General features: G+C 41.7%; 1 protein-coding gene and 1 pseudogene across 1 annotated transcript in view; one reads left to right on the plus strand and one right to left on the minus strand.

The window, feature by feature from the left end:
• The window catches only part of MAN1A2 (mannosidase alpha class 1A member 2), a 266,972-nt gene that overhangs the window by 86,556 nt on the left and 157,876 nt on the right, over positions 1 to 22,540 (minus strand). Inside the window, exon 6 of the mRNA XM_075001072.1 lies at positions 6,151 to 6,245. Within this exon, the coding sequence (XP_074857173.1) occupies positions 6,151 to 6,245 (95 nt within the window). The remainder of the gene's footprint in view (positions 1 to 6,150; positions 6,246 to 22,540) is intronic.
• Positions 18,162 to 19,973, plus strand: LOC142003810 (signal peptide peptidase-like 2B pseudogene; annotated as a pseudogene).

Consider the following 22,540-nt stretch of genomic DNA (forward strand, 5'->3'; position numbering starts at 1 on the left):
AACAAAAAGTATTAGAGTGCAAAAAAATATGGAATTTAACAAAAACAAAAGCTTTCTAAAACTTAAATGATGAGAATACAACTTGTAAAAGGGAAGGAACATTCATGTCCATCTCCGCTACACTCACATTAACCGTATCTTCCACAGTGAGTGTATGTGAAACTGTGATTGTCCTTAGTATCCTACAGAGTGAAATGGCAGCCCCTGATGCTGTGTGGGATGTTCAGCCAGCCATGGGGTATAGGACGATCTCAAGTTGACTTCCCAATGAGCTGAAAGGGAGGCAAAATGGGTTTCCTGAACCTGCAGATCCATCAGAGTTTACAGCATCTATGTTTAAGAAGGCCCACTATGTCTGGTGCAGCTCCCTCTCCTCTTCCTGAACCTTCTTCCTCTTCCATGGGATGTCCGCTGTGCTCATCACAAGGGCCCTGTGCTTTCTTTCCAGTGCAACACTTGTTTGAAGAAGGTCAGAACATGTCATCTTGAGTCCTGTTCTTTCTCCTCTATCTGCATCAGGCATTCTGTTTGTGTGGTAGGGAAGACCCACAGTAGACAAACACACTAAGGGTACCACTGTCTGTACAGTCACTGTGAAAAGTGCAATTTAAGATATAAAATTGCTCTCCTAAAGTTTCAAGTTCTACATGCTCATTTTCACAGCTGTTTGGGATTGGTTGTACATGGTGCCAGTCACAGCACCAGCTGTAGTGAGTATGGTCCTATCAGGATTAGGGAATTGCCCAGTTGCATAAAATGCGTAGGATAGGGCATCGGCATGGAATACCGGTATCATTTTTCACACATGGTGATGATTTTAGTTAATAAGTCACCTCTGATGGTAACAATGACAGAGAGCACTTCAGCTGCTGGCAGCCTGAAGCTGCTTGTGTCTATATACAGCTAAGCTGTGTACTTCTATGGTGCTTGTCAATGTTGTCACAGAGTGGTGTGGGAAATTGTCCTACTATGGAGAAAGAAATAATTCTGCCATCCCTAGAACACTGTGGCAGAGGATTGCAGAGTACCACCAAGAAAACTGTATTGCGATCTCTCAGGAGGATTCAAAAGACATCCCTGTGTACATGAACTACTCTACATCCTCTGCTCTTCCCCACCTTACTCTAGAGTGGATCAAAAAGTTAGACTGTAACCCTATTTCTTTTGGTTGTATCACTACCTTTTCTCACACAAGTAAGGTAATAAAAAAATCAAAAACTGTCCTGCTATTTTGAGGGGGATTTCCTGCTAATGGAAAATTTATGCACACCGTTTACCCAAGGTTCCGTCCGTTGCACTGGGTTTACTCATGCTCCATTGGTGGGACTCACTGGACTGCAGTGAAGTCAAAGGGAGATCCTAGCTCTCTGCGAAGCTGTATCCCCTACTTGCTGGTCCCTCCCTCCTCTTCCTCATCCATCTTCTCCTGCTTGTTGTTCATAGCAGAGACCTATGATTTGGACTCCTTGAAGATACTGACTGTATTGTGTGGGACACAAGAGAGGTGTTGTCACTGCCGAGCGTTGCATTCAACTTGTAAAAATGGCAGGTCTGCAGATCAGCACTGAATCGCCTGTTGACATCCCTGGCCTTCTGGAATGCCTGGTACAGTTTCTTGGCTTTCACAAAGCACGGCTCCTGGGCCCTGTAATGACCCTTCTCTCGTATTTCCTCAGCCATCTGCTCACAGTGTCCATGTTTCCACAGCTGGTCCACAGAAGCGTTTGCACAACCTCTTCTCCTATAGAGCCAGGAATGCCAATATAGCTTGTCTCCTCCAAGTCAGAGTGCATCTGGAGTGTGTGGCTGGCACAGTCAGCTGTGTAGCTGTGAGCAGTTTACATACATACATATACGTATCTCATAGAACAGGAAGGGACCTCGAGAGGTCATTAAGTCCAGTCCACTGCCCTCTCAGCAGGACCAAGCATCATCCACAACAACAGCAAGCTGCTAGGTGTGCTCTCCAAGCTGGTCAGTCAGGAAACAAAATGTCCAATATTTGTGAGGTTTTTAGAGGAGAGGGGTGGCTTCCATTTTATGTGACCCTTGGGCAGGTGAGTTCACAATTGTGACCAGAGCAGTCAGTGTGGGAAATTGTGGGACAGCTACAGGAGCACTGTTTGGGTTGACAAAGGTCTACAGCATCTACATGCATGGCAAGTCAACCTCTGTATACACCTCAACAACACTCTGGGAGACAGTGCTACTATGTCCAAATGATAGGTCACTTACATGAGAGGGTCACAGATTTAACACACACAAATAACTGGCCTGATTCAAGACACCTTATATCAACGTAACTTGTAGCGTACACCACACAAAGAGTTATGTTGCTTCCCGAGCTGATTAAAGTGGAATAAGATGGTAGTTAAATAAAAAAAATGAACTTCTGTGTCCTGATATAAGGGACTTAATGATGAAAAACTAATGTGTGTGTCTGTGTGTGTATATATAGAAAATATTTTCCAAGGCAGACAGGTCCTTAGAATTCATAAATTAATGAAGTAGTTTATTAACATAAAATAATTAAAACGGATCATTTAAAAATGATCAATTATCAGACTTATTTTTAATATCTGGAATAATTCATGGATTTTTAAAGTCAGAAGGGATTATTTTAATCATCTAGTCTGAGTTCCTGCACAGCAGAGTGACAGAATGTCACTCAGTGACATTAAGCCCATTACTTCTGGTTGAGTTAATAGTGGAAAAATATAAATCCTTCAAATTCCGAAACAGTTAAGGCTAACTGAAATTTTGTTGTTAGCTATGTATGAAAGTGGGATTTGGGGTGTTTTCTTTTTTCTGATCTTTTCTTATAACTGTTTCTAATTGTACTTCACAAAATTCCACAGAGAACTGTCTTCTTTCAGACTAGCTGCTATCACCTACTGTTTTCAGTGGGATTTAGCCCAGATGTTGTGCTTAGCCAAAATGGCCACTTTCTCCATTGACTGGCTTCTCATAGTCCACTTCTCCATTTCCTGATAGCATAGGGAGACAGTTTGGTTGCACTCCCAGAAGAAATAACAGGAGTCAGTATCTTTTTTTAAAAAGACATCTTAATACCTACCTAGGAAATACTGGCCATTCTGAAATCAGCCTTATCATGTGTTTCTGTTAAAGATATTTTATACTTTAGCCTTTGTTGATACAAATTTTCAATTATGAAAATGACAGCAAAAATAAATATTAATCTTAAATATTTATTTTAAAACTGCCACCCTCTGCATCAGATTTATTCAACAGAGGGGGTACAAAATTTGAGGTGTGTTTGAACAGTGGACAAAAACTAAGACTTGTTCATGCAGGGAACTGTTGACAGGAAGAAAACAGATATATCTCCTGTTGACTTGCACTGCTGTTGTACTGCACAGTGATTGTAACACTAACCGAACTGGACATTATGATCTGACTACTTTGTGCTGCTCTAAAGCAGCCAGAGTGTACCACTGAATCAGACTAACAATTACATATTCTCAATTTCTAGTTGATACAACATATCAACAAATCATTAGATGAATCACACAGTTCCATTACCTTTGCATTTCCTGTTTAGCATTCATCTGTGAAATTTTTAATAATTCCTAAAAACAATCAAACGTTCCAGTGGAAACACCCAGACACAATTGATGTGAAGATGGAATTAAGGTTCCCAGTGCTTGACCCTAATTTAGAGTAAAACATGTTACAAAGATGTGATTGTTCCAACTGCAAAGATAATAAAGCCAGGAAATTCAGTGTTAAGTTTACAAGTTAAAAGAAATTTTAAAATTGCAAGGTATGAAAATGCACTGTTGGCATCCAAACAACAAACTTTGTCTGAAGAGATAAAGGAGGAAAACAAAAGAAAAAGAACAACGTTATGTGTCTTTAAAAATCAGTTTGATTTAATCTGAAACCACAAATGGTACAATGCCTTAATTGTATGCTCGTTGAATAGTGTCATTATGGGTAGAGTTGCAGGTACTTGGGTGCACTAATGGTTTATATCCTTATCTTAACACAGAGATGAGCAAAGTAGGGTGTGCGCCCCTTCAGGGTAGCATGACATTTCAAAAGGGTGGAGCACAGCATGACTGGTTGCTAGGTGTCGGGCTTGTCCATCTCATTGAAAATATTGAAATATGCTACTTTTTATGTATCTGTATTCCCACTTATATATTGATTAAGATTTTACATTCTACATGCTTATTTTCTTACACTTTCCAAAAGGTTTTTTTTTCCCCTCTCACATGAACATAACTGATATTTCCACCGTTTTGGACTACACTGAACAGGCTGTGGGTCCCTGCTAATTGCTGGGATGAAAAGTGGGGCCCAAAGTAAAAAGTTTGGTCACACATTTGCCTTAACATACTTGGATTTCCATTAAGTTTAATCTTAACTCTGAATTTCCAGAATTTATAGTAATTTGCTTTGGAATAATTATAAACATCTCTAATCTATTTTATCCTAAAGTACTTACATGCACTCTCAAACTTAGCTCCCTCTTAACATAGTCACTGCCTGGGAATATATTAATAAAAAGGTTTCGAATTTAGATTATTTTAGGCTACACTGAACTGCAATAATGATTATGAAACCCAAAGCACAATACAAGTATACACAAACATTAATTAAAATGTAATTGAAAATGTAAACATAAGACAAAAGTAAGCCAAAGAAAGACATTATACATTATATGTAACCATCTCCTTCCAGTTACACCGATGTAAATCAGGAACACTTCATTAAATCAAGAGGTTTACATCAACGTGATCCCAGAAACACAGTTCTAGCCATGCCATTAGCTACTTATCAGAATCTACTTTCTACCCTAGTATAGATTAGGGCTCTTCGGGCTCATGTTGACATCCCTTACTCCATGTGATAGCATCAATTACCAGGGTCGACAGCCAAGCCCAGTAAGATCAATTTTCCAACATGCAGCAAAATCAAACTCAAAGATCAATCGCAGCACGTTGAATGCCAGGTAAGTATAGACATACCCTGATTGGGTCATCAGTCCCTTCATCTTTACATGCATTTTGAAATTGCTATGGAAGATGTGACCAACAGACAGCCCACACAACATCTGAAACTCATGGAGTTTAACTTTATTGCCTGCACTATTTGTGGTCTAGTGTGATGACAGGTCCCGGTACATAATGTGCACAAGCCTACTCTTGACTACAGGTTCTGGACCAAGACATAGCATTGTATTAGAAAATTTACTTGCATTGCTCAGGTCCTTAATTATTTTTTGAACATAAAATGAAATTGTAAGTGCCTCATTTATATCATTGCTCTGAGGTGGGTCTGGGAATGAGAGGATCAGGCTGCAACCCAGCCCTTTCTGACTGCAGCACTTTGGGGGCCAGGTCAGAAGTGCCCCTCCTTGGTCACTGCAGCTCCAGCAGGCACAGCTGAGTGTAAGTTCCCCAGCTGGAAAAGGTCCAGGTTCATCTGCCCTCTGTGCTTCCCAGCCACACTGAGGAATGCAACAAACACTGCACTTCTCCTCCACTCCCTGACAGGGGGGAACAGCTAGCAATGTATGCACAGCACTTGGACAACCAGGGAAGGGAGGTACGGAGAAGGGGAGGGCTTCAGCTCCCCCCTCCCTAAAAGGTGCCTGGGGAGGCTCAGGGCTGGGGCTGTCCCACACAAAGGGTGAGGAGAGGAGTTTCCCAAGCCAGACCCTTTCAGCTGCCTGGTGATTGTCTCTTTTCTATGTGGTTTTATGAGAACCAATCCCATTGCAGGCACATACCATTTTCCTGGCACAACCAAACCCTTACACTGCTTTAAGTCATGATAAGAGGAAACTGCATACCAAATTTGATGGTCCTACCTCTCACCATTTAGGAATTCTTGAACAGACAGAAACACAGACTCACAGACAAACTCTCTCAAATATATAGTACAGAATGGACATGGAGCTACAGTGGTCTGAACCTTCATTTACGAAGTGATGGAGGACACCATCTGCTACAGTTAATGGTAATGCATGTTAGGCAGAGTCCTCAGAGGCCTACTACATCAACTCACAAGGGTAGTCAATGTCATTTTGGCTCTATCTTCTACATTTTGTCTACCTAAAAAGGACACAGATCTGCCATTACAATTTATGGTTTAAAACTGTGACAAAAGAAAATCTGTTACCTTTTCAGATTCACCATTGCCCAGGGAATGCCTGTGGGTGTATTAAAGGCCGGAAGAAGCTTTCCTGCCAGCTGCACTGCTTTTATCTTGAACACCTGTGACAGCAGACAGAAGGATAAATTTCCAACAAACCTGGCTTTCTTTAGCTTACTACAAATTATCACCTTAAAAACATATATATCCTCACAACCCCATTAGGACATTTTTAGATTATCAAAATCAAAGTTTTTTCCCCACTTTTATGATATAATTTTACTGTTTCATTTTCCACATTTTACTAAGATTTGAAAATGAAGTTTCAATTTTGCGTTTTCAAGTTCAGCAATGCTGCTGGTCCAATACACAATGGAGAATATGAAAAAAAATACTGTTACTTGTGCAGGTGTTCAAACTATGTTGGTGCATTAGACAAAGAAGGTGGGTAAGGTAATAGTTTTTATTGGAGCAACTTCTGTTGGTGAAAGACACAAGATTTCAAGCTTACACAGAGCACCTCTTCATATGTGGCAGAGACTATTAACTTCATGTTGAATAGTTTCTTGCAACATGTATTAACTCTTTATGTTTAACAATCTGTTTTACCTTGTATTTGGCTGCAACACTCTGAATACTTTTCCCAGACCTGAAGAAGAGCTCTTTGCTATTACTTATAATCACATAAATCCTGCTTTTTATAGTTTACAAAATCACTTTTGTTTATTAATAGACCCATTGTAAGTAACTGTTACCAGGCTGGGGGTGGGATGGGGGAGGGAGGGAGAGAGAACAGCTGTGCATCTCTATGTGAGAAAGAGGGGAAACAATATGAGCTTGCTCTGTACAAAACTTTACAGAGTAAGCCAAATTTAGCTGCAGTTCAGAACCCACTGGGGCTGTGCACCTGGAGCCAGCAGGGTGCCTTTAAGTGAGACTTTTCAGAACTGAACTGACCTCACTGTCTGAATTACTCTGCACAGGGCTGTGACCTTACCACTGTGTCAGTTCTGGAGGAGGCCAGAGGACCTGGCTCAGCAAGACAGAGTACAGGGGGCATACATGAAGGCAGGGAGGTTTGAGTCAATGGTATTTCAGAACATCAAGTGATAGTCACAAACATGATCACTGTGACTGAACCTGTCACACACACACTATATACAGTCTAAACTTAGCTGTTCTTGGGATTTGGCTTCACTGATATCCTGAACAACAAAATCTAAGTTTCAGCCTAAGCTTTTCCATTGACTAACTATTCGTAGAACTTCCCTAACAGATTAATTCCCCTCAATCTCTAGACTAGGTCCCTCTGCCTCAGGAAGAATGCTCCAAATCTTCTTCTATATGGCTGGATCCAAAAACACCCAACTACTAACAATCAACAGTAATTAAATTGCATCTTTATGCAGCATTCTAACACCTGAATTTACGGTGGGTCACCTATGAAGTGTTTTGGAATCTGTCACTATCTCACAACATCTGAGGAAACACAGAGTCTATGCTTCGTCTATTTTGTGTTATTAAATGATAACAAACATAGTTAACCCAGAGTTAAGATCCTAAAATTGATCCATGTGGAACTCCGCTAGGAACAGCCCCATTTGACAATGATTCCCCATTAACTGATTTTTCAGATACGTCAGCCAGTTCTGAATTCATTTAATACATAATTTATTGATGTTGTAGGTTGCAATTAATATTTTAAACAGAATGTTTTTGATAGAGAGTCAAACATTTTACAAAAGTCTTAGTGTATTCAGAGGCAAAAATCTACACTGACAGATTTAAGATTGTTTGGTGGTATCCTGTCCACTTGCAGAATGCTGCAGAATAAGCAAAATTCAAACTTTTAAAAACAAGGAAACACAACATTGCATGGGCAACCTTAACTCTGCCCGCTTTCAGATGTGTCCCAATATGCCTCCTTAACACACACCCCTTCATTCTGCCACTCCACAGCTGATGATGTACTAGCTCTTCACCTTTTTTTTTTTTTTAGTCCATTCCCTCTCACCCACAAGATTCCATTTAACAGTACCAAAGGTTGGGGGCAGGGTGGGGGAAGGCAGCTCATATCACTTCCTCTTTATGAAATTTGAGCAATGCCTCAATATGCACATACTCTCACTGGCCCATGCTATTATAGGACTCAAAACTTGCAAATCCAAGCACAACTCACATGCATAGCCAGTTCCCCAGAAATACTATCATGAGTACAGTTTAAAAACCACCGCACAGGCATTTATAACTTCATTATACTTATTGACAGGATATTAACTCAGCCTACATTTTGCTTAACCATGATTAAAGCATTAAAGGCTTCTTATATTCCCACTCTCTGCTGACAATATACTTCGCAAGAAAAGTTTCTTGCCTTGATACTGACAAAACCTACACAGTTCTGCATAGAAATAATGCATATTTGAATACTTGTATAAAGTGGAAATTTTCTGTAACATTTGCATGGGTCCTATATGTGCCTCAATTTCCCCTATACTTTGCTCTGCTACCCAGGAAAATATAATTAAGTTTACTTTTGTGGCTCACTAAAGAACGCGTGTGTGTGTGTGTGTGTGTGTGTGTGTGTGACCTCGATGCCTCAGGTGGACTGAATATAGTGATTAAGAAATTGGCTGAAATCAACCCAAATCAACAAAAGTCCAAAGGACACATTGACATCTCCAATGATTCTGGGGTTGACATTCTTGGCAAGGAAACTGACCAGAGACAAGCACACAAACTCAGAGATGTGAGATGGAAGGAATAAGCACAGGCTCTAGAAGAAGACTGTGGGCACTCTCACCTGGGGACTGAGAGAGAGAGCGAGCGAGCGCAAGCACACACTGAAAATGGAGTTCATTACAGCTTGACTGATTAATTATGGCTTGACTAGAATGGATGATACTTTAACCTTCATTTCTCTATGTTAACCTATGGACTTCCAGGCTGTGTCCCAGTTGACTAAATAAATCCCAGTTTATTTTCAACATGCTCTTTGAGGCATCACTGCAAATACTGTTTTATCCTCATTATTCCATGTCACAGTCTTGGATGATGACACAGCATATGTAATTGCTTGTAGCTGGATGCATGCCCCTCATAACATGGCACACATAACAGGGGCAGTGAAAGGGGCTCAGATACACCTAGAGAGGCAAACCCTCTTTTATCCTACACTTTGCTCATATGAGGTGGGTCTCAGCCATACTGCAAGGGCAGGCATCCTTCAGTCTGCATAGACTGTGGATCGTGCCCTTTATAGTTTCAATTGAGGGCTTCATTTACAGCGTCTACTGTGACTATGAAGACCCACACGAGAGTGGCAGTCCTTGCTGCATCTCTTGCAGATGTAGTGGGTGTCTGGCAAGTCCTTATTGTGCTTGCTGTGCGCTCGCTTCTCCTCTGCTAGCTGTCTGATCCTCATCTCGCCCTTCTGAAGGCCCTTGTGTAACCCCTGCCTCCATCTGCCACGGTCGTCTGCTAGTTCTTCCCAGTTGTCCAGCTCGATGTCTACCTCTCTGAGGTCTCCCTTGCAGACATCTTTATAGCGCAACTGGGGGCGTCCGGGAGGTCTTTTGCCAGAGGCTAGCTCACCATACAGGATGTCTTTTGGAATCCTTCCATCATTCATCCTGTGGATGTGGCCAAGCCAGCGGAGCCGATGCTGCCAGAGGAGAGTGTGCATGGTTGGGATTCCAGCTTGCTCGAGGATGGCGGTGTTGGTCACTCTGTCCTTCCATGATATTCCAAGGATGCACCTGAGGCAGCGCAAGTGGAAGACGTTCAGCCTCTTCCTGGCGGCCATACAGGGTCCAAGTCTCGCTGCCATAAAGGAGGGTGCTGAGGATGCAGGCTCTTTACACTTGCAGGGGCAGGAGCCCCCCACATATTGGCAAAGACACGGGAGGAGAGAATGTGGGATTGACAGGTGCCTTTTCCCTTACTCTACCCCAATCTTCCTGCCACTCAAACCCATGTGCCACTTAAAAATATCCTACTACCTCCACTCAGGAATACCCATGATGTAAAATAACTAACAGAGCTACCCTTGCAGCTCTTGTCTTATGAGGTGTAGCGAAGGAAACAGAAGACATTGGCAAAGTACCACTGTGTTCTAGCTACCTTCAGATGCTAAAAAAAGTCACTTGGAGCCATGACCCAGCCATGTTAAGTTATGACCACTGTGATTATGTTCCAAATTATGCCAGGCAAACTGGCCACCAGGTATTCTAAAAAGGTATGCTTTAATTCAAATGGAAATAATTTCAGGGAAATTCTAACATATTTGTTCTACAAGATGATCACTATGGTCCCCTCTGTCCTTGGAGTCAGGTCAGAAGGGTCACTGTGATCATGCAAGAAGTGAGATTAGATAATGACAGTGACCTCTCTCTGAGCTAGAGCATATCTTTTAGAGCATCTAAAGATTAGAGCATCTAATAGTAGGCATCCTTCAGTCTGCATAGACTATGGATCGCGCCCTTTAAAGTTTCAATTGAGGACTTCATTTACAGTGTCTATTGTGACTGTAAAGACCCACACAAGAGTGACAGTCCTTGCTGCATCTCTTGCAGATGTAGTGGGTGTCTGGCAAGTCCTTATTGTGCTTTCTGTGCGCTCGCTTCTCCTCTGCTAGCTGTCTGATCTTCAACTCGCCTTTCTGAAGGCCCTTGTGTAACCCCTGCCTCCATCTGCCATGGTCATCTGCTAGTTCTTCCCAGTTGTCCAGCTCGATGTCTACCTCTCTGAGGTCTCTCTTGCAGACATCTTTGTAACGCAACTGGGGGCGTCCGGGGGGTCTTTTGCCAGAGGCGAGCTCACCATACACAATGTCTTTTGGAATCCTTCCATCGTTCATCCTGTGGACGTGGCCAAGCCAGCGGAGTCGACGCTGCCTGAGGAGGGTGTGCATGGTTGGGATTCCAGCTTGCTTGAGGACGGCGGTGTTGGTAACTCTGTCCTTCCATGATATTCCAAAGATGTGCCTGAGGCAGCACAAGTGGAAGACGTTCAGCCTCTTTTCCTGGCGGGCATACAGGATCCAAGTCTCGCTGCCATAAAGGAGGGTGCTGAGGATGCAGGCTCTGTAGACTTGCATTTTGGTGTGAGTGTACAGCTTGTTGTTATTCCACACTCTCTTGCTGAGTCTGGACAGAGTTGTGGCCGCTTTTCCGATCCTCCTATTTAGCTCAGTGTCCAACAACAGGGTGTCAGTGATGGTGGACCCAAGGTAAACGTACTCGTGGACAACCTCTAACGTATAGTTGTCTATGCTGATTGATGGGGATTCAGCAACATCTTGACCAAGTACATTTGTCTTCTTTAGGCTGATGGTAAACCCAAAGTCCTTGCACGCTTTGGAGAACCGATCCAGCAGTTTTTGAAGCTGGTCTTCTGTGTGAGACACTACAGCAGCATCGTCTGCGAACAGCATGTCTCTGATGAGGACTTTTCGCACCTTAGTCTTAGCTCTCAGCCTTGCAAGGTTAAACAGTTTCCCATCAGATCTTGTGTGCAGCAAGATGCCCTCTGTTGAAGATCCAAAGGCATGCTTCAGGAGGAGTGCGAAGAAGATCCCGAACAATGTCGGAGCAAGCACGCATCCTTGTTTGACGCCGCTCTAATCTTACTTTAAAAATTGCCAGTAATTGAAAATCTACCATAACCCTGGGTAAACTCCCATGCTTAATTACCCTCACTGTTTTTATTTGCAGTGTGAATTCCTTTAGCTTCAATTTCCAGATATTAGGTCTTGTCATGCCTTTGTCTGTGGTACTGAATAGCCCATTATCAAATATTTGTTCCTCGTGTAGGTACTTACAGATTGTGATCACATCCCACCTTAACCTGCTCTGGGTTAAACTAAAGAGATTGAACTAATGATCTCTATCCCTAGAAGATGGTGGTGGAGAACCCGTGGCCTGGGGAATGCAAGCAGCCACTGCAATTCCACTGTGGCCTCCCTCCCCCATGCATCCCTTGCACACTGGGGCACTGAAGCTATTCACAACTATACAAGCTCAGGGAGGGAGGGAGAGGAACAGGGACAGAGTGCAAATCAGCAGATTTGTGGTGCTCTGAAAGTGCTGGGAGCAGGAGGTGGAGGTTAGTGCTGGGCTTCAGCGCCCCAGCGTGTGAGGCATGTGGAGGTGGGGAGCTGAAAGGGCGAGAGCAGCCTGCATGAGGCCCACTGAGATGAAGGAGAACCACTCATGTGGCCCACTTACTAAACGTGGTTGCCCACTGCTGCTGAAAGGCATGTTTCCTAAACCTATAAATGCAGCATACCTTTTTAAACTGCCAGGACAATTAACCACTGCAACACTTTACCAAGGCCTGTGGTGTGTTTCTTCTCCTTCACTGCCAATTCTTCTGTGGTCCGTGGCATATAGGAAATCAAACAAGATGATCACAGGGATCCCTTCTGACATTGGAATACATAATCATTAGCAAGGCTCTGCTCAGAATCCTCTCCAATTTATTAACATCCTTCTTGAATAATGGTTGTCTGAATTGAACACAGTATTCCTGTAGGGGCTGCACAAGTATCACACATAGGGTAATATACATTCCCCTACTCCTACTCAATATTCCCATTTCTGATAAATGTAGTACACCTGATGTGGATAAGGACTGGCATTATAATTGGTACTGTTTCGTGTGCATGTGTGTCAGGGGTCTGACATTTAAGAAGAAATATGAGCTAACAACAAGGAGGATGTCACAGAGAGTAACAGCTCTCATGACTAGTAACAGAGAGGAAGCCATGCTAGTCTACACACTATCAAAACAAAAAGCAGTCAAGTAGCACTTTAAAGACTAGCAAAATAGTCTTTAAACTATTTTGCTAGTCTTTAAAGTGCTACTTGACTGCTTTTTGTTTTGATAGCTCTCATGACTGTTTAAGAATACAGAGCTTATTTCTTGTTAATATAGTGAACTCTAGTCTTTTTTGATGGAATATCCACAGTGTGATTCTATCCTCTGTATTTCAGCTTTTTAACAAAATATTAGAACATACAAGCCTCTTCTAAGGGAAATCGAACCCTGCTGTCTGCAAACAATTCTTGAAACATGCTGTTTCACTGACAGAAGAGCTTGTTCTTGACATACTCAAGTCAGTTTTAGGACAAAAAGACTCATTCTATTTCACTGCCATGCACCACACAGTTTTTGTAAAAGACCTGAATAAAAAGGCTCCTTCAAATCAATCTTCTGAAAAAAGGATTATTTTGATTATTTCTGAATAGCCTATCAGTTATTCCGCAGCCCTGTTCCTCCATTTTCAATGACAGCTTTCAGAGTGCATTTATCCGCATGAATTTTATTATTGTCTCACCCAGAAAGAGATACCACTGATTATAGTTATCAGAATGAGACAATACAATCACATGAAATAACTGTTTTATATCCGAGGCCAGCAAAGGTAAATCACTAGATAACTGGGCTCTTTTATGCTGTGCATATTTAATATAAGTGGCCCAGTTCAGACAAAGTAAAACAATAAATCTCCCGTTCTATGCTGTTAATAAAAAGTAGATGGAAATACTTGGTTAGGGTGGCAGGTAGCCATTCTCCTCCTCCAGACTTGCAAATACCACTAGAATACAGTTTGCTTGGTTATTTTTACATAATACAATTTTTCAAACATAGCAATATGCTACTGTGTAACATACATGATACAAGTCTGAAATTATATGAAAAGACTGACCATGTATCCCATACCAGAATTCTGTTGTTCCAGGGAATTTTTTAGTATTTTTATTTTTTTGCTCTGCTGGAAATTCTTTACTTGGTCTTATCAATCAACCATAGTTCTACCTTATGAGACATAACAAGAATTCTGGGTTGAAGGGGTTAGTCTGGGCAGTTCTTTATCGCTCAGGACTATTCTTTGTGGCAAACAAAAGACAAAACAGACAAAACAGCTTAGTTATCTGAAAATTCCACATGAAGCTTTTAATTAAATAGCCAGTGATTCTGGAAATGCATGTTCTGAGAGAATATCTATCTGTAACTTGACACCATCCCTGAAACAAAACTGTATTAAATGAAACTCGAAAGAATGAAGTTATAAAGAAAATACCTGGCAAACAATTCTCTAGCAGTTCAGAATAGTATGTGCCAAAATATCAAGGAAAGAAATTGTCAAAATGCAGAGGAAGAGGATTAGAGTTTCACGTGTTTCATTGTTAGCCAAACTTGAGGTTAAAACTCAGAAAGCAGGTTCAATTACACAGAAGGAGTCCTCGTTGCGATAAAAGGAAGCTATAAATTCTCACATGAACTGAGGGATCAAAATAATGAAAGACAGACTTCCTGAGAGAGATGACAACACAATGAAACTGAATTTGAACAGCTTTCCAATATTTGCCCCATATTATGGAACAGACAGTAAACTCTTCAGAGCTAAGTCTGTGACCCAGTTCCTATTATACGCCCTCTCTTTTTCACTCTCCTCTAAAATCTGCAAATAGGGATTTATGGTATTGAAAATCAGGAAGGTGCCTCTGACATAAATTTAGAATTTTTCTATCAAATTTCATGCAAATTGAATGAGGGATTCCTGAACCATAGACTGACCATAACAGTTTGGCACTCGTTTGCAAATTCTTATACTGTTTTTTGCTCACTCAACTCAAAACTACACAGGGACACAGGCAAACACACATCAATCATCCCCTCTGGATCTGCACTATGCCCTCCATTGGTTTTAGTAGCACCCAAGTAAGAAAGTAAGAGATCTGGGGTTCTTTTCTGGAATATCAGCTCCAATCAATCATTTCCACATTGCTGCAACACTAAGGAGAATTACTACTGCTTACTAAGGAGCCGAAGTTCACCAACCAGAGAAGCTGCAAGCAAGAACACAAGTAATACTGAATCCCTTGGGAGTGCTTTGGAGAGTGGCTCTCATACACAATAAACATGAGCAAAATGGAACAACTACCATTGCTTTCAGTGCTTTATGAAATGCCCCTTGCTTTATGCAAAGAACCACCAAATTCAGAGCCAAGACATCATGGCAAAGATTCATTTGACCTGAGTGGGCCGCCACAGATTTTCATTTCCCTACTTTGCCCACTAGATAATACTCCTTTACAAGAACTAGTAGTAGAACCCAAGAAACCTAATACCTAGCATTCCACGGCTGCCTAGCAAATCACTGAAACTGAAATACTGCACAGTCCATCAGGAAAAGCTTTTCCGGAAGAGAAAGAATGGTTTTACAGTTAAGCCACTGATTTGAATCTTGGAGACCCAAGTTCTATAGTGGGCTCTACTAGAGACTTTCTTGATGATGGGCAACTGAATTAGAACAGAATTTTCAGAGGTAATCTCCAACTGTGTGTTATTTTCTGGGTGCCTGAACACCACACATTAAGAGTTTGATTTTCAGGAAAATGATGCACTTGCAGCACAACTGAAAATTATGGAAGCTATGGGTGCACTCCTTGAAAAATCAGGCTGTGTGTGTTTCAGTTAGGCCTCCTACTATTGAGGCATCCTAATTAACAGACACACATATTTCTATATAAACCTGTCTCTAATTCAATTCTCCATGTGTAAATTGGAGATCATAGGCCCTTCCTTCACAAGGATGTTGCGAAGATAATTTAATTAAAGTTTACGAGGCACTTCGCTACCATACTGATGAACAACATACAAAAAACAGACTGAAGAGTTTTGATTTAAGTAAGGCATGAACTACACACTGAATTAATAAAACAGAAATAGTAAATCAAGCAAGCATTTGAGCATCAGCACCTAAGGTACTGGATATTTCCCACCATATGTGGTGAACAAAACAGGGACTCTTGTGAAAGTAATAGTATGTGATCATGTAAGTGTAGGCTACCTCATAGTGCATATGCAGAAGAGAATAGAGTTAAAATTACATGAACTATATAACTGAGTGGTCATTGCTCCTGATAACAATGACACAAGTTAGTATGTAAGAAAATTTAAACACAAAATATTTCTTCAATGTGGAGCTAAGCGTCCTTGGCTATTCATGCTAAATGTGAAACTTTAATTCTCCAAATTAAAACCTTGAAAAACCATGAAATGAAGAGTAAGGATTCTCCCACATTATTCACTAGAAGAAAATTAGAGTTACACTAAATCCCACCCCCCGCTAAAAATACATTAAAAAAACCCAGGAAATGTAGGGTTAAGGTGACACTCCACACAGTTTAACCACAAACAAACTCTGTCTTTGTAGCAATACCAACAGAAACTAAGAACATTACAGCACCTTATGGATGTCTAAAAAAAAATTATCACTTTCTCTGTGCCTATCACTACTGCAAATCAGGATCCCAGTAATATATTCCACCGGGATCCTCAGCATGGCCCATATAATAGTATAGGCTGAACCAATATTCTATGGTCTAGCAACATCTGTGGTCCACCAGGATGAGTCAGCACTTGAGCTCCTGGCTGGGCCAGCAGCAGAGGTCGAACAGCCCTGATAGGGCTGGAGGCTGGGTGCCCAGCATGGCAGCAGGGCTGGTGGCTTGGAGCCTAGTATAGCAGTGGGGTTGGGAGCCAGATGGGGCAGGAGTGGGGCCCAGGGCATGGCGGTGGGGCCTGGAGCTTCATGCAGAGATGGAGCCAGAAGCCAGGCATGACCAGCAGCCCAGCAGGGTCAGTGTGGTGGTGGGGATACAGGTTGGGAGCCCTGCTGTGGCCTAGCCACACTGGTGGCAGTGAAAGAGCCAGCCAAGAGACCAGCGGCTGAGCCAGAGGTTGAGTTAGGTGGGGAGCCAGTGACGGGGGGTGAGAATTGACCTCCCCAATCCAGCGAACTCCTGGGTTCAAATCTGGTCAGGTCCTGAGAGAGGTCACAAAGACAAATCAGAGCTTCTCAGATAGATATTACAGGCTAAACAGTTGCCAGGTGGAAGTGGGGAAAAAGACTTGATGACCTCTCAAGGTCTCTTCCAGTTCTAGTGTTCTATGATTTTATGACACCTAGAACTCACTACCTCTGTTTTATGTCTAGATTAATATATACACTCCCTGCCTATGGAGCAAGGTTCTTGTCATGGACACACATTTTGTCAACACTCATGAACACCGATGCTAGCACAAAAGACAATACACAGTAATACGCTTCTACTATTATAAATCTACTCAAATTTATCCCACTTCAGGACACACAGAAAGCTCCTGAGAAGCCCCTCACTTGTATCCGATTATCTGACCTACCTCCACAGTGAAACAATTAAAAGAAACCCCTGTAACACCACTTTTGGGAATTTAAGGCTCTGCTGACTACCTCTCTTCTGTGCCTCTATTTCCTGGTCACCACCCTCTTTTTTTTTTTTCTTAAATGTGGCCCCCTTTTCCATAAATGTGCATCCTGAAATACTCTCTTGCTCAGCTTTCTTTCTCACAGTATCAGGTCTCCTTCTCCCTTATACTCTGTGTGCTCTCCATCCTAGGTTCTATCACTTGCAAAACAAGAGGAGTAAGAAGCAAACAACTGGTAACAAATTACAGCTGACAGCAATCTTCACAAAAATTAGTTTACAAGACAGTTGCTCCTGAAATTATAGAAGTATTAAACAAAATCTGAAATCACAAAATTGGTGACAAATCCCAAGAGCTAGCTATTCCGAATCTACAATCACATGAGAAGAAAGTTGGAGATGCGACTTCCTAATCTGCTTGGAGAGGGGCAGGAGCCTGCTGTGTGATAGAAGCCGGTACTTGTCTCCTCAGGCAGATAGTAAGACTTGCAATACAACAGGCACAGAAGGACTTGTCTCCAGGCTGACGGTGCAGAGCTCACAATGTCACAGAATGGGTGTTATATCCACGAGAAGGGGTACAGGACTGATGGAGATTCTCCCCCACTGGGAGGAGGAGTTTGCTATGTAACAGACAGAGGGTGGGGCTCATCTCCATGGGGACAGGGTTTATTATGTAACAGTTGGGGAGCCTATGTCTCACCACAAGAAAAAAAAGCTTACTAGGTGACACAAAGTGTAGTGAGAGGCACCTGCAACCTGCAAAAGCCAGGGAAGAAGATGACACTGCTGCTTTCCTGCTTCCCCTTGTTTCTTATTCCACATGTCCTTGCTCAGCAGTTTGGAGTCGTCAGACTCATTCCAGAGAAGGGAGGTAATTACTGCTTCCTTTTCCCTTCTCACTGGATGCAATTACTGCAGGATAAGAATAGCAAAACCAAATCACCCAAGCCACATTACAATCAAACTTTCTCAACCTTATGCTGCCTTCCTTCTTCCTTTGGCGAGGATGACTGTGATGGTGGGGGACTCAGCAACAGAATTGCCTCAATGAGGAAGGGAAATTGCAACTTATTTGAGAACGCCAGACTCCAGATAATAAATGGAACCCACATCATGTTAATCCTGGGTGGAGATGCCCCAATGTCTTTCACAGGAGGCACTGGATTGGGCCCTAACTGGGGTCATTGTGAGGAGACCATTATTCCTGGAAATCTGCTCCGTGATAGGGACATAATCTATTTATTCTTCAAACAACTGGGAAGGCTACTGGGATACAACACAGTGATCATGTTTGCACTCGCAGTAGGCACAGTCACCACTGGAGGCTACTGGGCAGGAAGCACAGAGTGGAAAAGACAGCAATATATAAAGCAGAGATGCAAAAATGGAGATGATTTTGATGATGTAACAATTGACCCTGATGTCTTCTTTATCTGTGCAAGTATAGTAATGTCCTCCTTCATGCTGCTTGCTCTCTACTTCTTCTATGATCACTTAGTGAATATCATGACTGGATTTTTCAGCCTATATGCCTACACTGGGCTTTACAGTTGTTTGTCATCCTCTGTGAAAAGAGTCCCTTTTGGAGAATACAAACTCCATTTCCCATATTGTCACAATGATCCCCAAATCAGGACATTGTTCCTGGCAGGATTTTCTATCTCCATCACTGTCACATGGATGATCTTCAGAAATGAAGATCAGTGGGCTTGGGTCCTGCAAGACTTTCTAGGAATCTCCATATGCCTTTATGTTCTAAAGACAGTCCGCATGCCTACCCTGAAGAATTGCAGTCTGTTTCTAGCTATTCTTTTGGTCTATGATGTGTTTTTTGTGTTGATCACTCCTTTTCTAACCAAGTCTGGGGAGAGCATAATGGAAGTGGCAGCTCTTGGACCATTTGACTCTGTCAGTCATGAAAAGATCCCATTTCTACTGAAGGTTCCAGTATTATCCTCTGCATCAACCTTTGATGACTGCCCCTTTACTATCCTTGGTCTTGGTGACATTGTAATTCCTGGTTTCCTGATAGCCTATTGTCACAGATTTGATGTTCAGATTCACTCCTCCAGAATCTATTTTTTATCTTCCATTGCAGCGTATAGCTATGGCCTCCTGGTGACCTTTGTAGTGTCAGCATTAATGCAAAAGGGTCAGCCAGCTCTACTCTACTTGGTGCCCTTTACACTTACTACTAGCCTGGTTGTTGCTTTTTTACGCAAGGAACTCACAATTTTTTGGACAGGTGCTGGTTTAATAAAAGACTTATCTCATTCTTCCTCAAGGACGGCTGTCAGCTATCCAGATAACCCAAGACATTCAAATACACAAGTATATCAACAAGAAAGGGAAGAAAAACTGATCAATTTCATATTCAGTGAAGAACAGCTGCATAGCTCCATTGTAAGGACAGAAGAACTGACTAACCTCAACAACTTCATTGAGCAGAATTCAGATTCCATGCTAGATAAGGAGGAACAAATCAATCAATATGATGGTGAGCATAACAGAGACATTCTTAAACCAGAAAAGAATGAGTCAGACTCTGACAAAGGATCCACACACACACCAGAAAACCTCAACATGTAAATGATGCTGACTTTGCAATCACTGAAGAGTGCCCCTGGAAAATGGATCCACAATGCAAGAACATTAAATCTGAGTGTTGTAATAAATCCATAATATGTAAATTATCTTTGTGTAAATGCAGAACTTTAACATGTGCTGACGTGTTTGTGACAGTTTTCACTAGATATGTGTACCACTTTTGTTGATATGCCAGGGAGGTCCAAAGATATTTTTCAAATAATTTTATTAATGTTATTTTAAAAAGGATAACCACAAAAAACAGTACCACCTCTACATAATTAATTGTAAGTAATGATATAAATGCAAATGAACACACCGAAATAAAGCACTCAATGTGCATAATACAACTGAAGTATAACTATTAAGACAGGAGTCAAATAAATGAAATAGGAAAAACACAACTATAAAGTTTAAAAAAAAACACAAAAGGAAATTGGGTTAACCCAGATAACAAAAAAAAGACTTTGGACATGCTGTAAAAGAATTTGCTCAAGGTCCAGAAGTTTTCATACTGCCACAAACAAAACCAGTCCTGTTTTCCATGTCAAAGTCCACTATTCAGATCCCAGACTCACCTCACCCCATTCAAATGTTACCCCAATATAAAATATCTGAAGATCCCTTTTGTAAATTGGAAGTCCAAACTTTCAGGAATGGTTCAGCTGAATATTTTATTTATATTTGGGCATTTCCATTATGACTATCAGCACAGCAACTGTGCCTCACAAACATTAATGAAAATATGATGTACCTGAGATTATGGGCTTCATGAACAACCAAATGGATAACATTCTATCTCCTGTATCATGCAGGTCAGATTGAATGGTCACAACAGCCCTAAAATCTATGAATAATCCGTATTAGCTTCATTTTATAGGTGGTGGAAAACAGAGGCCCTGAATAATCCCAAGATCACATAGGCAATCTGTGGCAAGACTGGGGAGAGAATCCAGCTGCCCTTACTCCCTGTTTCTGTTGTTTCTGTGTCTTAACCTCAGAATCATTCATCCTTCGAACACAAAGGAGACAGAGGAAAAAAAATGAATTTGGTCTGATGCACTGGAAAAAAAAAACCCTTTCCAAGTTATAGATACTGCAGAGCTCTGCATGTTTCTCCACCCAAGAAACCTGGAAAGCATTCAGCTGGGACAGATACAGATACCCAAAAGATTATACAATGGTATTGTTCACCAACCAGGTACTTAATAAAAGCTGTGGGTCAAAAAGGATTGCACAAGTCTGCACAAACTAAAACCAAGGGTTCAGCTGCCAAACAAGGCTCCTGTAAATCAAGCACGTTATTTTGTTTTTCCATAATATAAAATTTGCATTTGTAACACATAGGAGTAAATGTGGAACAACTATGATTGGAAGAAGGGTAACAAATATAGTATAAACTATTTTCATTTCCACATTGTGCCTTGATCAGGTTCCTCTATTAGAAGAGCAAGTGTAATTGATACTAATTTTTCCTCCTGTGAAAAATAATCAGAATCATCTCTACGAACTGAGAAACACTATGGAGACTACCGTCCCATGTCAACACACAGAAAATAAATCTTGTATGAAAGTGTGTTAGCTAGCATCTTTTACGTAACACATTGTATCAAGTAATTTTTACCACATAGGCTATGTCCACACTCACGATCAACTTCGAAATGGCCATGCTAATGGCCAATCGAAGAATACTAATGAGATGCTGAAATGAATATTCAGCACCTCATTAGCATGGTGCCAGCCGAGTCACTTCAAAAGTGCCACATTTCACTCACCTGAGGCTTGTCTACACAGGACCCTGCAAACATCCTGAATATTCATTTCAGCGCTTCATTAGTATTCTTCGATTTGGCCATTAGCCTGACCATTTAGAAGTTTTTCATAAGTGTAGACAGGAAAAAGCTATGTTTAGAAATGTGAGTTTACGCCTACACTGGATTAAATACAACTTGCTAAAACCTCTTTAAATAGAGGTTTAACCTCTCTAGTCTGGGCCTGCTTCTACACTCGCCTCCTCCCGTCGGAGGAAGGCATGGTAATGAGGCAATTTGAAGCAGGCTAATGAAGTGCTAATGTGTATATTCAGCTCCTCATTCGCATAATGGCATCCATGCACAATTCACAGTGGAGACCTCAAAATGCAGATTGACAGTGTAGATGAGGGCAGCTTCAAAATAAGCACCCCACTTTGACATTCCCTTACTCCCACAAAACTAGGTGGGAGTACGGGAATGTCGAAGTGGGACACTTATTTCAAAGCTGTCTGCATCTACACTGTCAATCTGCAATTCAAAGTCTGCACTTTGAAATCCATGTGGCCACTATTATGCTAATGAGGTGCTGAATATACATGCTGGCACCTCATTAGCCTGCTTCTAATTGCCTCATTACCATGCCCCCCCTCTGATGGGAGGAGGCAAGTGTAGAAACAGCCTGAGACCCTTGGGACCTGACCAGTTCCAACTAAGAGAATTTGCTGGACCACAGGAGGTCAATATTGTCTAGCAGCATTACCAACACTTCCACTGTTTACTGGGCTCTTACAAGACATTTAGGGGTAAATCACAGCT

The sequence above is a fragment of the Carettochelys insculpta genome, chromosome 1 (assembly GCF_033958435.1).
Source record: "Carettochelys insculpta isolate YL-2023 chromosome 1, ASM3395843v1, whole genome shotgun sequence".
NCBI lineage: Eukaryota > Metazoa > Chordata > Testudines > Carettochelyidae > Carettochelys > Carettochelys insculpta.